Here is a 17,228-nt window from a genome sequence, read left to right as displayed (position 1 = left end):
ATCAATTTATTTTCAATATCAGTTTAAAAGCACATCATGCATATCTCATACATTTTTGTCCAGCTAACACCCCTTTTTAAATAACCACAAAACTTGCAATAGTGGGTATGTGAGGGAGCATTATAGTGTGACGCATAAGGCTGCTGTTCTTGCTTTGCTCAGTCTGATAAATTGTGTAAATCGAACAAATGAGGATTATGCCTTGTAGCATAATTGGTCTACTACAGGCTACAACTGGACTTCTCATCTTTATGTTCTCTGATCTTATGCATAAAATCAAATCACACAAGTAGAAATCTAAAATACAAACAATTTAGAAGGCAGCATGTATGGAAAGCCAGAAGTGCCAGAGTTCAATAATCCAAAAAGTATCACAATTGATGTGTTTGTGAAAGTAATAAATCTGAAGGTACATGCATCAAATTAATCTATCTTTAACTTAGACAAATAAAAAAATATATACATTATTGAAATTTTAGTAATTATACATGTATGTATTTTTTTACATGGTCATGGGCTATAGAGCATCAACTTATTTTATCTCTTCACATCACATGGGACCCAATCCCCAAAATATCAAACAGTTGTATTTCCTGAAACTCCTTGTCTTTAACCACTGACAAGAGTAACATGACACACTGCATAGTTCCAGACATTAATATAAAAGAAAAAACAACAAAAACAAGCTTTTTAGATTGTACATTTATTTATATGTATTTATGACTTTATATATACAGCATGCAAAACTGAATCAGTTGTTTAATTAAACCACTCCAGTAATCTCACAATGACAGTTTTAAGAATAAAAAACATTTTATTCCATGTTAATTTATTGTGCGCTATGACTTCAGACTTTACAGTTTCTGTGTCAACGACATAAAAAACATTTGTAAAACCTGTGCGGTGTATATAAATATAATGCACAATATGAGGCTTCTCTTTAAAAAGAAATCAATTCCTTTGTTTTCTCGACCATTCGCTGTAGGCTCCGTCATAATTACGTGCACTGAATAGGACAAAGAAAGCACAGAATCAGGAGTTGCCATAATTACATTAAAAAAAAAAAAACAATGCAAAATTAATTTGATCACAGTCCGTAAGCTGAAAGTCAAAAAGTGTTTTAAAACACAACAAAAATAGTTAATTTACTTAGTATATCCTTTTTGGACCGCCTTTCTTGTTGCCATCATTGATCGCCCGCCTGACTGGCAGTAAAACACCATGTGAGGAGCATTCAGCGGTGGCTTCGCTGCGCCGTACTTGGCTTTAAAGTCATCTGGGTTCATGCTAAGAGCGGCGTCTAGTGTGTGAACTGAAGGAAGTTTAGACAGCAGCCTATTAGTCAGGTTCTGTAGTATGAAGATGAGCAACGTATACAGAACCTGAAAAACCAGAATGGCTATCCTCACTCACCACGGCACACATTGCATGCAAAACAGCACACCCTGTAAATCTTCTGCTTTTTAAGTGTACCTCATTAGCTTTTTCTACAACTCACTCTAAGGACAACAAATTGGTAGTAAATTAGGTGTCACCGGGAATGTGAATGGCACCAGGGATACGTCCTCCAGCCACCTCACCATCGGAGCGGACATCAATCAGAACCAGATCCTTGTTGCTTTCAATAAGAGCTTTCAGTTCATCGTATTTTACTAGAAAAAAATAAAAATAAAAAATAGATGGAGAAAACCACGAAGCATTTCAAAACGTTGAGAAAACGGCATCAACCACTTTTTAAAAAGACAAGTTCAAGTGATAAATCAGTCGGCAGAAACTGTAACTTCCTGCGGAAGCACCAACTGTTCGTGCGACGGAAATCATGTAATCTGATACGAGCTACAACACATTTAGTTGCTCTAGGTTGTACATTAAGCTACCTTATAGTATTGAATATAGCAATGATGGCGTCAGGTATCAACAGCTCATCAGTGGGAGGTAATGTTCAACGTCACTTCCCCGACTCCAGAAAAAAATATCTGAAGGATTCATGGAGCTTCTTAACATTTGGTAGTAAAGTCAAGATGCCCTCATAAATAATGCAACAGGTTGGCGTCGCAAATTTCAACAATATTTTCACTGATTTGTTTCGTGATGCTCTGGCAACCGGATCTTGGCGTTATGTTGTAACTTATCTAAAATGCTGAGTCCCTCCATAAAGGATGAGATTAGCATTTTACTAACAATTAAAGGTTTAGATATGAGGAAATATTGTAACAATCTGAAAAGTCTACACGTTGTTATAGGTCAGTGTTAAATTGCATATTATACCTGTTACATTACATGAAATTGACTTACTTGTGTTTCCCATCCTGGTCAAAGAGCGAAGCTGTGAAAATGAGCTGTATTGTGGACTTCTTCCTCATTTTGTTTGCTGACACATTATTGGCTCCCATACAGATGGTGGGTGGTACTTTCTATGCTCTGGCATACCTTTGAGAAGACTTTCAAAATAAAATGAAGCTTTATTTTACACCTGTGTTGTTGAGGTACCACAATTCTTATAGTTCTGGTCTAGTTTAATTGGAAAAGCTTGTAAATTTATTTTTTAGATAATATAGGAAAACAACTGCTTATACACTGTGAAAGGAATCAAAAGCCATAACAAGTCTGATGGTTTCACCTGACAATAAAAGTAGAGTAAAACAAACCTTTAAAAGTGTGAAAAGAAAGAAGTTTCTGAAGGGACCCTGAACTTAATCTAAAAATCCAGAGCTTTGCCTCATGTCAGTACATAATGATAGTTTTAACAAATATATAAAAACCACTAAAACCCCCCCATAAAAGTTACATACCCCATCTTTAATGGGTTAAAATGAATTATAGAAACCCTTTTTTAATTTAAAATGTCCTGCATTTCATATGCAATTTTTTTTATCTAGTCAAAACCCATCTTTAAAGAACTATAATTGTGGGCATATTAGGGTGCATTAGGGTGTGAAGCAAAAATACTCCAGTATATACTGAGCTCAATCTTTTAAGTTATGTTAAATTATTATGTACAAGAAATGAACACTGCAATGCCATTTTCACTGAAATCAAATCAGTCATACTCAGACTTTTATAAAAAAATAATTTTATTAAAACAATTTCAGTCAGCACTCTAGAAAAACACAATTAATATGTAAGCTTAACAATAAAAAAAACCTCAACAAAATACTATTAAATTAATCTACTAAGGTTAATTCGCCTGCAAACAAACCTGTAAAACTAACAACAAAATAGCAAATGTTAGTCATATTTCACTGATCTTTGCATGATTGCGTGGAAATTCATTGAAACAGGAGTTTAAACCATATATTTGTCATAAGACACACCATAAGAAACTATTAATCTTTTGTTATTAATTAACTTGACTGGATTGAACTGTCCACGTTTCTTTTGTCTGGCTCATGATGCTCTTTCTGATTTGTAAGAGGGATTTCCCAGTCCACTGACTGATTCCTGCTGCGCCTTCTGACACATTTTTCTCCTACAGAGGACCACAGCTACTATAATAAGAAGCAGAATTAAGACGATTCCTCCTCCTATGACCCCAGCCAGCAGTTGGAGCTCCAAAGATTCAGGGCGTTCGTACCGCTTGCAGGAGAAGTCTGAGTAACTGCTGTGTCCTGCTTTGTTTATTGCTTCCACGCAAACCTTTGTCCCCACCTCCAAAGATCCCACCGTGGCTCGTCGGGCACCATCCCCAAACTCCAAATCGTTTCCACTTCCCTCTACAGTCACCTTGTAGGAGGAAACAACGGAGTCAGGAGCGCACCACTGCACCTCTATCTTCCCTGCGTTTTCCCCTGTGGTGATCGGCTGCAGTGTTTCGATACGTGGAGCATGAGGAGGCCTGTCCTCATCACTCACCCCAGGGCAGAGACACCCTTCTCTAGCTTTGATCATTTCACAGGGCTCCTGATTTTCCAGGCAGGAATTGTATTCACAGGGTGTATTCACAACTTCACTGTTCAAACGGGGACTTTTAGCAGAAGGTACCACTTCATGAACAATGCTGAAGTCCTCATAATCAGCGTTGGGGTTAACTACGGTGAAGTGTTCCACGATTATGATCTTCTTACGAGTGATGGGTGGGGAAGATGTAGAAGCACGAGCGAAGAGGTGGGAGTGCATTAGAGGTGAGAGGAAGAGGAGAAGTACAGCCAGGTTCCCACAAAGTGATCCCATCTCTGGAAAAAGAAAGCAAAAATAGATCACTCACATTATTGTGACCAAGCACATGCAGTTATCCATGTCATATTGATACCAGCTTTAATAGATAATTCAACTACTTTGTTTAAACAAGGTATAAAGAATAGTAATTTTAAGAATGTCAAGTCACGCAAAAGCAAATCCTGAAAATTGTGCCATATTAAAAATAAGATCTGTGGAACTACATTTATTTTACATAAATATCAGTAAAAATGGGAATAGGCTAAAAACCTAAAATTCTGAAGAGTAAGAACATAATAAATCATAATTGACCTGTCAGTTGGTCTTTATAGTAAATAACACATTTTAAAACACACTTTTCTTCTTTTTAAAGGATATTTTTGTCTCTAGTGGCCTCAATTTGACAGCAGATTGACAGGAAAGTGGACAATAAAAGAGGGAGAAGGCATGCAGCAAAGGCCAACAGGGTGGGACTCGAACACGTGATGGCCACGTCCATAAGGCCTCCGCATACGGACCGCCCCCTCCCCTGACCTGAAAACGCTTTTCGATGACATAATGTCTGCAACGGTACCGTATGGAAATCTTTCATAGTTTCTTTTTTCCTCTTCAGACAGTTTTAGTGGTATAATTGGCCACTTTAATGGGAATATGGTGAACAATTTGTGACAAAAAAAGACCTGAGGATTATTGAGCACCTTACCTATGCAGTAAATGTGTGTTGAGCTCCATGTAAGTAAAAACAAGTAGGAAGGACAGATTTCTCTTCTTACCATTGGAAACACTATTTTGTCTCAGGATTGTGAAGCAGGTGGAACCTTGGGCACGTTCCTTCGTTTCCAACACTGTGGTGAATTGCTGGTAGACTTATGAGGTTATGAGAGAACTTTTAAATTCTTCACTGAGTGCTGGTTTGCTAGGCCTCAAAGCTATTGCTTTTAGATAACATTTCATCTGATTAGATACATCTTGACCTTTTTTGTGGGAGTGGTTGTGGTTTTATGCACTGATGCCAGAATTCAGCACTCCAAAGCATATTTTTCAGCAAGTTTCGGCTGCGTCAACTGGTATTGTAAATTTTATTTCTCCACATTTAAAAAATGAAAAGGAATATAACTATCATGAGCCACAACCTTGAACACAGCTGAAAAGGAAAAAGTTTTAATCACAATATGTACAATGTTGTACCTTTTTTTCCCCTACTAAGTAAAAAGTTTAACACCAATCTTTTTTGTTCTTCCTTGACCACAGTTTGATCCCAAAATTTGAAAAAAACAAACAAAAAAACCAACTTGTTTTTTTAAGGGGGGTTCTTCAAGTCTACTTTCTGCTAAGAGATGCCTTTAAATACACCCAGACATCTGCAATGTTCTGGTCTCCATCCTGTAAACACCGTAAGATAAATAAATCTGACTGCTGGAAGCTATTGGGGTGACACAGATCAGCACTTCCATTTACTCCTGACAGAAAGCTAGATAAGGTCTGTGGGAGCCCGAAACTTCAAGAGCAAACCAGTGACTGTATTTTATGACTTAGATAAATCAAAAATGAATTTTAGTTCTTCATGTGTCCTTAAAGATAATTACTGATGGCTGAACCTTTAGAAAAACAAAACAAAGCATGCAACTATTTTGCAGCTGGTTAGGAGAAGGTATTTATAATAAAATGAATGAAAAGTTGTGAAAGTACTCTACCTTTCGATGCTGTTTAGTTTGTTTTCTTAAAGTTCTTTGTTCCCGCTGCTCTGGCTCTTTCCATGTGCTCACGAATGTCTGCAGTTCTCACTGTTTTAAACTATTTCTCAAACTCTCTCCTCCTCCTCCTCTTCAACACCCCCTCTGTTTCTCCCCTGAGTGGCTGCCTCTCCCTCCCTTCTTCTCATCGTCATACTCTGTTTTTTTTCACAGTGCCTTTTCTTTCTCAAGCAGTCCTCCAACTAGCCATCAGTGTTCCTTTCTTTCTTCTTTTGAACGGAGTTTTTTAAGCTGTCTGGAAAGGGGTGTGAGGTGGGGGCCAGTTACCACAAAGATGAGTGTTGTTCTGCATGTTAATTGGCTCGGCAGCAGCAGGAGGCATGCTTGTGCTAGTTGGGTGTGTTTGTTTTACGTGTGTTTGTTTTACACCGGAGGTGAATATGTCTGCTTTTGATCACATACTTTAAAGATAAAGTTCCTGCATACTCTGCAGGTGATCTCGTGGAGCAGAGCGGGACATAAGGTCGTTACAGTGTGTGTTTATGAGTGCCTCTGAGAGTGGAGGGTGAGGAATGCGTCCATGCCTGTTTGTTACAGACTCCCTCTTCTCATGCGACCCCGTTGTGACAAAGGAATGAAATGATGGAAGCCTTCTCTTTTCTAATCCTTTTATGGAGTAAAACTTGCTAAGCAGTTTTTTTATTCTTCTTCCCAAGGGGTAATGTGGTACCAAGGAAAAGAAAAGTACCAGGGCAGAGTATTCCCTTCGGTTTTAGGAGATTTACACAACCTTAACCAACCTTAGCTGAAAGCACTGAGACATGTCTGGTATGTTTGGAGTTTATAATGACTGGATGAATAGGTTTAGGAGTTTGTTATCTGGAGAATGATTTCGGAAAGCAGTTTATTACTCACTTCACTTGTGTAAGTGATGAATAAATGGATAGGTTTAGGAGTTTATCTGGAAAACGATTTCTGAAAGCAGTTCATTACTCACTTCACTTGTATAGAAACCCTACACAGGGGCACAGACTACAAGGGGGACACAGGAAAATTACAATTCTATCTAAATACACAATATTAAATTATAATGAGCAGTGGGCCAAAGTTAAAAAATAAAAATTTTACACAAATAAAGCTTCGTATTCTCCTGTTACAGTGGCTTAGAGCACAACAAAATCACTCAATTAGCCTGATTAGTGTAGCTTAACGCTGAAAACTCTATGTGTCTTAGTGCTATCATGCTAACTCTTATCCACTTGAAGCCAACAATTTTGAATTATTATAGACCACAAAGTGCAAACAAGTTTACTTAGTTTTTTCTCCTTCATGATCAAAATTGGAAGACCTTTTTTGTGCAATAGTTTCAGGCTACTTCTTGTTGTTCTTGTAATTATTAATATTAATGGTAGTTGTGAAACAACAAAAGGAGCATTTCTGACACCTATTGACATTAGGTGTTGACTTGAACATGGTATTAATGTCTGGCTTATCAATGTCTGTAAGCCAGACATTGATAAGCAGTCTGGCTTACAGTTTTAAAAAGCAAATCAAACAAACTGACTGGCTGACCAATCAGATTCCAAGTCTTTGACTTTGCCTCACAGTCTGAAAACGCTTGTCTAAGATTAATTGGTCTCAAAATTTGACTTAGGAGTAAATGTGTTTGAGTGGTTGTTTGTCGTGTCTCGGTGTTGCACTGCAATGGACTGGTTTCCTCTTCTGGAAGTAACCCCGCCCTCTGTCCACAAACGTACAGCCAAATGCTCCGACTTGACCTGCAAAGATATACAGGTATAGAGAGTGGATGGATGGATTGAAATGGACTACCAGAAAGAAAAGACTCTGCATCTTACTGGGCTAAATAAAGAGTTAATTATTACCAATATTAATATCAAAATGATGGATATTATCACACAAAGACATGCTGAATACAATTGCATGTCACACTTTTTAGATTTTCATTGGTAAAAACATTTGAAAAGCACGCATCATTTTATTTTCCCTTTGCCATTATGCATTACTGTTAGTTCATCAAAAAACATCCTGATAAAATACACGTAAGCTTGTGGTTGTAAAAGGTACACCAGCACAGCCCTTAAATAAACACAGAACATATTTATTGTTGTGTGTGTATGCATTCTTATAAACTAATCCAACAAGTTTAAATAGAACAAAAGTTTTCAGACTCATGAAACACTCCATGATCTTTTTTTAATTGCTTTTACTAGGAAGGAAGGACAACACACTTGTTTACTGTTAGCCTCGGAGAGTCATGGTTGCCACAATGTTAAGCTCTAAATAAAAGTTCTTTGTAAAACTAGGTTCTGGAAACGAAGCTTAAGGGGTTTTCATCTAGCTGGGATTAGTGCTCAGAAAAGGCGTCGCCAAAAGAGTGAAACCTCAGTAGCTGCATGTTCTCTTTACTTCTTGTTGTGCAACGCAACACAGAATTATTTTTGATGAAGTTTATTACACTTCCTCAGACTAGATGAAACACGCCTGGTTCGCAGTCAATTCAAGCTTTGAACATGCAGACCAGATAAGGGGTGAAAGGATGAAACTTCTTCAGTTTGAGCACAAAATATTAAAATGTATAATTTAATCAGAATGAATATGAATAGCATTTTCTAATTAAAATGACATTTATTCTGCTTGTACATGCTGTTTTGGAGTTGTTGGGTATCTACTAAAGCAAGAATTATTTATTTATTTTTTATTCTGAAAGATGTTAGACACACATGTTAGACCTTTTCTAATATGTTAAGATTGTCATTTGTTGAACAAGAAGGCACAAAAGTAAGCAAACAAACAGAGCAAACAGTTCTGGACACAAGCCTATTTACCACCATCTCCCAGGCATCTTTACTCAAAATGTACTTCAGTAATAAGAAAAAATACAACATATATTTTGGTTTATATATTTTTTATAAACAAATTACAGGAATTGAAGTAAACACTATCTGATAAAACAACAAGTAGTATTATTGGATTATTGTATTTGATATATATTTAGCAACGGCACTAAGTGCTAACAGATCTTACATTTTACTGCTTTATGTAACAGTAGACACATGAAATCAATCAATGTTAAATACAAACACTGTATTCCCCAGGGGTTATTGGTAACATTCTTCATTCAACCCCAAATGTGGTTTTCTTTGTACCAATTAGCATTTGTTAGCATGTTTATGTTTTTAAACACGGAGCTCGCTCACATTAGCATTTACTTATAAGCATCACTCTGTTTAGTCATTCAGTGGTGGTGTAACAAACCACAATGGAAAATTTTGTACTTTTCTCCTGCTCCTTTCATAGTTTTCCCTCATCACCACTGCTTTTTCAGCTTTGCTCCATGCTTTAATGTTTTGGCTACATGAGACAATCATCTCCTTCACATCCCCTATGTGTCCCCCTGTTTTGTTTTTTTTTACCGTCAGAGACTGATAAGATTCAACAGCTTGCTTGGATCATCACGGCTCAGGTTGCAGTGATGTATCAAAGGGATAAATCACTGCATTCACTGTTAACTGAGACAGTCTCTCTCAATAGTCAAAAGACAGAACTCTATCAAATGACTTTTTCCTCATAAGCAAGCCTTATGAAATTCCTTAAACTCTTTTTTTTATTCCCATGTGCTTAATTATTTTCTGGACAAACTGGTAACATCTGAAGAAACAGCTAAAATGTTATGGACAAATATGTGACCCTTTTGAGATAAGTCGCTTATAAAAGAAAAACACGCTATCCAAGCTGGGTTGCCAGATGACTGACTGTTTCCTCCCAAACACAACATAAAAACTCCTCTCCAACTCAAAAATCCCAGCCCAAATCTCAACCTCTGATCAAACTCATCCGAAAATCTTACAACTATTACACACGACAAAGAATATGTTGCTAGCACACAACTGCACTAAAGCAAACAAAAATATAGGACATATATGACCCACAAAATATGCAATTAGGTGACCAAATAACCTGTCACCATGGCAACAGAAAAAAAAAGTTGTAAATCTGTTGTATATCTGTCTCGCAACATCAAATAAACACTCTTTGTATCAGTTGAACTCTTAATCCCATTTGTAGTGTTGACAATGACCAATGCCATTTCATAGTGAAACTATATTAATTATTGATTATATCACGTTGAGCAGATTCTAGACGTTTTAAATTAAGGACAATTATACATTGTCTGCCACACAATGATGACTGTTTCACATTTGCCCAATAGTATCTTGACAACCACAAAGACATTGGGAAATATCTGGAAAGTTTATTTTGCATTATTTAGGATATAAAACAAGAATTTCAGTAAAACAATAAAAACACTCCCAAACAAACCAGAAATCAAATTTGACCAGGACAGATTGCAAAGTAGAAATTGTGATAATAAATTCTCCTTTTTACCACAAAATCTGGAAGAAATTTTCTGTTCTCTTGGGTTATGCAGCAGGGCAACGACCTGAAGTACAGCAGCAAATTCACATCTGAATGGCTCAGAAAACAAACATCAAGGTTTGAAAGTGTCCTAGTCAAAGTTCCCAAAGAACATTTGGTCAAAATTCCTCCACATGGAAGCAAAAGTCTCATGATTTGTAGTCACAAATGACTACAAATCATTTGTAATCTTGTGTCGGTAACCTGAACAGATGACAAACCATCTCTCAAGTTCAAGCACGCAATAACAAATAAACAGTAAGAAACATGATCGGAAACACATTTTGAAACACAGCATGACATACAGTATCCCAGACAACTATTACAGTGTCCTAGAGTTGGTCAGTAAAGTTGCTGTGTAACACTCTTGCTCATTCCAGCATGAATTACCCAACTCAACTTTCAGGGGAAACCAAGCAGAGCTCAGTGTGCAGGCACATACCTGTGTGCAGATTTCACCTGTGCTACACATCAGTGTTTTGTCTTATTTATGACTTCACAAAACAAGGCATAAACTGTTAAATAGCATAGTTTTCTGTTGCCATGGGTATGCCAGTGTATTAAACTTTTCCAACAAGGTACCAAAGACTGATTAAAGGAAGTCATGCACTGAGTCATAGCATTTAAGATAATGACCTGCCTCCCAATGCAAATTCCTCCACCCCACAACAACAAGTTGGAGCAAGATGTTAGACATGTAGCAGGACAACATGTCCTGCTACTGGCAGTGATACCTAAATGTATCACTGCTAGCACTTAAACATAACATAATCTACTTTATTTCGTCAAATCTGTATAGAATACTCCTATTTCTTTGCAGGAAGCCAGGAACCATATAAGGCAGCAGTTCCCCTCAGCAGCTTATTTCTAATAATCGTATCACATGGTTTTGTTTTTTCATTCAGTCAGTGAGTCAAGCCCCAGCTGACTTGTTGAAATGCAGAAATGTGTGGGCCTCGTTCCCCCACCTACCCACACACCTCTCTGAGGATTTAAACTATTTTGTTTTAAACAGGAAGCACTACTACGGGCTGGATCCCCGTCACCTTTGACCTCTCACCACTTCATTCAAAAGGAATCCTGAGGTGGCTGTATATCTAGACACAGACAAGACGAGTGCACCGCTAATTTTAACCCGGTGGAGCCACAGTGGCCCATGCTGTCTACCCAGTCCTCAGGAGAATAATAGGAAACACATGTTTGACAATGGAGCAGCTCGTATCGTAAAGCGGGCTCACATTAAATATCACACCGCGTTTCCTTACAATCAGTGTGATAGAAAGTATATTCTTCACTTAATATTTTTAGCATTCATTTTTTTCAATTAGAAAGACTTTCAGTTTTTAATACATTTTATTGCTCTCTTTGTATCACAGGCAGCCTTTAAGGACATGGAGGAGTAAGATTTCTGTGGTATCACTACCTAACAGCATACAAGTCGCTCCCTCTAATCTGTTACCGAAGCCAAACTGTAGGTGAAAAGTGGACAATATGAGATTTGATTATTAGTTGAAGTCCAGTCTTAAGCAAATGCATATTTGAAAAGTGGAGGGAAAGTGGTACATTGTTATAAACATGTTTTTCCAATAAAAAACTGAAAAATGTGTTGCGCATCTGGAGGCACTGCAGCCCTTGACAAATATTAACAGCCACAAGTTTAGACTCCATGGAAGAAGAAAGTCATCGTCAAAAGTCAGACTTGAGTCCTGATTAGTTCTTTTTTTGGCTCAAATCTTATATGAACACAGCAAAACTCCCAATTCTGGAACAAACTTCCAGAAAACTGCAAAACAGCTGAAACATTGATTTCCTTTGAAGCTAGACTAAAAACCCACCTTTTTAGAGTTGCTTTTGAACCAAAATAAATGAAACATTGATCAACATTTTGATGTGTAGCGATGGCGCTGGACAAAATGTAATGTTTATTAGTTTACTGTGTGAGATGTCTTTTATTACTTTGTATTTTTGTGTTTTTATGTTTTTATGATATAAAGCACTTTGAACTGCCTTGTTGCTGAAATGTGCTACACAAATAAAACTTGATTGACTTATATAAAATAAGATATTCTGAAAAACAGCAAAAAAAACACCCTGAACACCCCAGCACAACTGCGAAACATGGTGGTGGATGTATCATGCTGAAATTGACTTTTTTTCAAAAGTATCTGAAAAACTGGTATTTGAGTTTATGGGAAGTGGAATGAAGCTAGACACAGGGCAGTACTGGAAGAAGCCCAAATAATTTTACAATGGGGAGGAAGTTCATTCCAGCAGGACAAAGACTCTAAATATTCTGGCAGAGCTACAATGGGATTGCTTAGACCAAAGGATATTAATGTGTGAATAGCCCAATAAAAGTCCAGACCCACATCCAGCTGGAAATAAATGGCAAGATTGATATTCACAGATCTGTCTTTGATCTGACTTAGTTTGAGCTACTTGGTTTGAAGAACAGACAAAATGTCTCTTTCTAGATCTGTAAAACTTGTACAACATACCCAAAAATACCTGAAACTGTAACAGTGGTTCTAATAGTCAGCTATGACCTATTTAATGTGATAAAAGTTGACAGCTTTCCCATGCATGCTTTAGCCTTGTAATCTTAGACATTTTACACATGGTTGTAGCGCCCCTTAGTGGTAGATGTTTCCTATTGTAATACTTGCCATTTGAGGTTTCTTAGTTCAACTAAGTGAAGAAAACATATGTGCATGTCATTGAGTATAACTTTACTTAATCACAAAGGTTCAACTCAATATTACAATAACCATAAAGTACTTTTACCAGCCTGTGGCTGCTTGTGTAATTAGATATCCACTGAGTATGCTGTAACTCACATTTCCCCTATTATATTTTTAAGCTTTTTATGTGTTGCGGCTTGAAAGACAAACAAAGCAAAACAAAACAAAGGTCAAACTGTGATTGAGACACTTTCCTCTGGGTGGGAAGATTTTTGCCAAAATAGAGCAGAGTGCAAGTAAAACAAGTTCAAGCAATAAAACTGTTAGTGTTGTGTTAGAAATGGTGCACAGATCCAACGTAGTGCCCTTAGGAAACAGTTTTGGTCAGTAGTATGGATTTTACATACCCTCATCACCATCAACATAAAAGCCCGATTGATTTGGGGTGTTTAATTATTTTTAATTTTTTAAACTTTTTATTCATTTTTTTCATTGTGGATGGTGACAATATATGGAATCTACAACTTCAATAATAAACTGTTTAAATTTATTGTATATTTTATGCAGTCACAATAAAAAAATTTTGTATTTGCAAATTGTTTAAAAATGATTGCTTTCTGTAGGCTCTAATGCTTTCAAGCCCCATTTAAGGCATGTTTGGGATAGTTTTTCCTGTTTCCAACGTTCAGCTGCTCATCTGTGGTGAAGATGAAAAATTCAAAGACAGTCCTCCACCTCATTATTCCATCTGCTTTTTCAGTCACACTAAAACAGACCCATATCATCATGCTACCACTACCATGCTTGGGGATATTGGGACGTGGTTCTTAGGCTTAATCTCTGACAACAAAACTTTTCTCCAGCTGCCATTTGGTGTATTCATTTGGGTAGCTAGTTTCAGTCCTGTCTGGATACGTCAACTTTGGAGCTTCTTTCCCTTTTGGCTCCCTCACGGTTTGTGGCGATGTAAAACTGGCAAGATTGTAGGTAGAGATATTTAAGTACCTGCAAATTCTGGTTTACAATATGAACCTTAGTTTAGTTGGTTTTTTTTACAGTTTCCTTTAATTTGTAGGTAAAAGTTTGGATAGACAGTTGAAATATCAACACAGTAAAGTGTACCAACAGGGCAATAAACCTAAGCAAATAAAAACTGGCTTTGAAAGGCAAACAGTCATGAATGGCCCTCCCAAGGTAGTTACCTACCATCAAGGAGATTTGTGGTGTAAGCTTAAACGGCAGGTCCAAACTGGAAACTTATTTGGACCTCCAAACTGGAGGCCACAATTAAGATTGTTTCCAGCAGCAGATTGCCAACATTAAGACAGGAGATGAGGGCTATAATTGGTGCATTCTGATAACGGCAACGAAATAAAGTTTTTTCCAAATGCCTCGGATCCATTTAAAACAAGATGTCACTGAATGACTTAATGAGTAAACAGTAAAACAGTCATAGCAGTAAGTTTCCACATCTGCACACCCTTTTTGTCAAGACGAACAAATTAAACATGCTTGAATAAAGGCTTCTGGTGCTCTAGGGGAGTTTTAGTAGTTTGCATATCTGTGCACATCTGTGTTGTGCTATGAGAAAGTGGCCTTCTATGTTACTTATCATTTGATCAGCATTCTCAGCTTTTATTTCCACTGTTAAATTAACCGATTATGACAGAGAGAGGGCTGTTTTTGGTGCTTACTGAATTAAAATTCCTGCTTATGTGTGAAATTTACTTAATTAATCTCTGTGCACACTCTCTTCTCCAAGTCCTTCAGTCATATGGACGGTTTAGGAGAAACAATGCTGCTTTTGTTTGAAAGCATTGACCTAAATGGTGAAAGCACATTTCTATCAATGCTTTATTTCTAAATTAGTGAATTTCTAAATTAGTGAAACAATTTGACAGTAGTGCAGAAAGTATTCACATATTTTTTTGTGGAAAAAAAAGATGACAGTGAGAAAAGGAACATCATCTCTATCAGATGTTTTTTTTTAACCTGCATTATGGGATGTCTGCTCCTCTGCTACGCCATGTGCAACCCAGGCTGAGAGTCAGTGGCGCAACTACACATTATTCAGGTGGATGCAAAAACATAGATCGGCGCCCCCCTCCCTCCCCCCTCCCGAGGGAAGGAACGTCAGGGTGAAAGAGCGATGCTCACTCACCCCCCCCCCCCCCCCCCCCGAGGCGACGATACGTGAAGGGTACAACTCGCTACATTTACCTCGTTATGTGCGCGAGGTGAAGGAGCGTAAGGCGCGCCGGCCCCTCCAGACGAGGTTTTGACGCCCCCTCTGGCGCCCCTATGTGTTGCCTGCGCTGCATACCCACATTTTGTGCCACTGCTGAGAGTGACACGTGACAGTTTTCAAAGACTTTCAAGGATCCCAGTTTCACTCCAGTCTGCTCCAGTGCTTTTCAAAAAGCACTTCCATGTGTCTTTAATTGGTGCCAAATTTTCCTAAAATCCATGTAGACTTCTCATGTATTGATCAAACACTCTATTGCAGATGAACAGAATACAGGTAAAAATAATCTAAATAAAAAATGTTACTAGAAACACTGAAATACCGAGGAAAAACAACAAGAAAAATAATAAAAATATGTTGATACTCCAAACCACTTAGTTGTCTTAGAGCCAAAATCCTATTCAGGGCAGAGTTTATTTCATCTTCTTAAACAGTTCCTTTGAACAGATGTCTTACAACTAAATTAAAACACAAAAAGTAAAACTGATGTATATTGGTGTACATCTATGTCTTAAATACATTTGACTGATTTTGTGTTTATAATTTAATACCTCCGGAAAATGCCTTTCACCTTTGCATCATAACTGATTTTCTTGGAGGAAATCATGAAAAGCATAAAGCTATAGAGTTGCACCTTATTGAATTAGATTCCCATTAAAAAGTGCTACTTTCCTAAATATTAAATCAGAAAAGTGAAACTATTTCATACATTCATTATAAATAACCATGGGTTTTCAAACTGTGGGGATTTAACTCTCCTCAGGAGAGGCAAAGTTCTTCAGGGGTGAGGGAGGAAGGGGCACATGAGAGAAAAAACATAAATACAGTAACTGCAGATATTTAGCCAACTATACCAAGACTCTGCCAAAGATTAAATTTGTAGAATCAAAAGCTAGGTTGAGTAGGAGATTGAGGAAGGATGGAAGTATGAACATAATTATTTGAAACTGGGAAATTTGTCCATTTGTTTCTGAAGGGGGAGCTAGCTCTCCCACACTTTGAAAACCCTTGATTTCCTCTAAAGAGGGACCTATTATACAAAATTTATCCAAAAGTCCATCCAGCTGTTTTCTGGATAAAAAGTTAATCTATTTTGGTGTCAAATACCTCTTGACACTGACGTTAATCCGCGGGCACTGCCCCTTACAGCAATTCTAGTCGAGCCCAGTCCTTCTCATAGCAATCCGCGCAGAGCTAAACCCACTACTGCTCGTCTTAGTAGAAGACAAGCAAGTTTGGTCAGCTGATTCTACTGCTCTATGTGCTGTACAATGGCTGCTGGAAAAGACAAGTGTTTTGTTGTTGACTTACCATTCAGAGACCCCTTTCTGTATCTTTGACGGTTGTGCAGGAGGCTTCACTTCTACTTCTGGATTTGACTGAGGGTCAGAGATATGGATGTAAATCTTGTTGCAGCCATTTTCACATGAAATGAAAGTGTAAACACAGTAAGCAGCAACTTCATTTTGAAAGGAACTCAAAATGCACAGAATTTAGCAGGTTAAATAATTTTGTGCAAAGATTATAAAGAAGATGTTTGGTTTAACCCACATTAATATCTCAACATTTTTAAAAGGAGGGATTGTAGTTCCTTGTTAAGGTTACGTTTACTGCTATTGTTTGAAGAACTTTTTAAGTTTTTTCTGCCGCACTTTTTCCTTCCAGCTAATTTTTTATTAATATGTTTGGAAACATTAACCAGCCAGCTATTGTAGCAATGCTTATCTAACAATGATGACTACCCAGTAGTGACGACCATAGCATAACATGTCTGAATTGTTTTTTTTTTCCCATGCAATGTTAGTCCTAATGAATTTGGGTTTTATTTGCCTGGCATCTAAATCAACTGAAAAAATGCCTGATGAATATGACTTTTACTTCTGAATTGAATCACTACAATAAATATTTTCAAACTATAATATAATTTACAGAGACACCAGTATGTTGCCATAACCATCCAAAAGAGATTGTAGTGTTTATTATGTTGAAACTGACACCTTTATGATTCTTGTCTAC

General features: G+C 37.4%; 1 protein-coding gene across 1 annotated transcript; it reads right to left on the bottom strand.

The window, feature by feature from the left end:
* Window positions 1–3,056: 3,056 nt before the first annotated feature.
* On the bottom strand, window positions 3,057–16,591 carry LOC103471403 (uncharacterized). The gene is made up of 3 exons (XM_081611603.1): window positions 16,524–16,591; window positions 5,850–7,627; window positions 3,057–4,172 (listed from the first exon to the last, which is right to left on the bottom strand). Exon 3 carries the CDS (start codon window positions 4,168–4,170, stop codon window positions 3,388–3,390), a length of 783 nt encoding a protein of 260 aa, XP_081467729.1. The 5' UTR covers window positions 4,171–4,172; window positions 5,850–7,627; window positions 16,524–16,591; the 3' UTR covers window positions 3,057–3,387.
* Between the last annotated feature and the right edge of the window lie 637 nt (window positions 16,592–17,228).

Source organism: Poecilia reticulata, chromosome 10 (assembly GCF_904066995.2).
Source record: "Poecilia reticulata chromosome 10, P_reticulata-male-v2, whole genome shotgun sequence".
NCBI lineage: Eukaryota > Metazoa > Chordata > Actinopteri > Cyprinodontiformes > Poeciliidae > Poecilia > Poecilia reticulata.
Note: the sequence above shows the minus strand (reverse complement) of the source record. Positions and strands in the feature narration are given on the sequence as shown.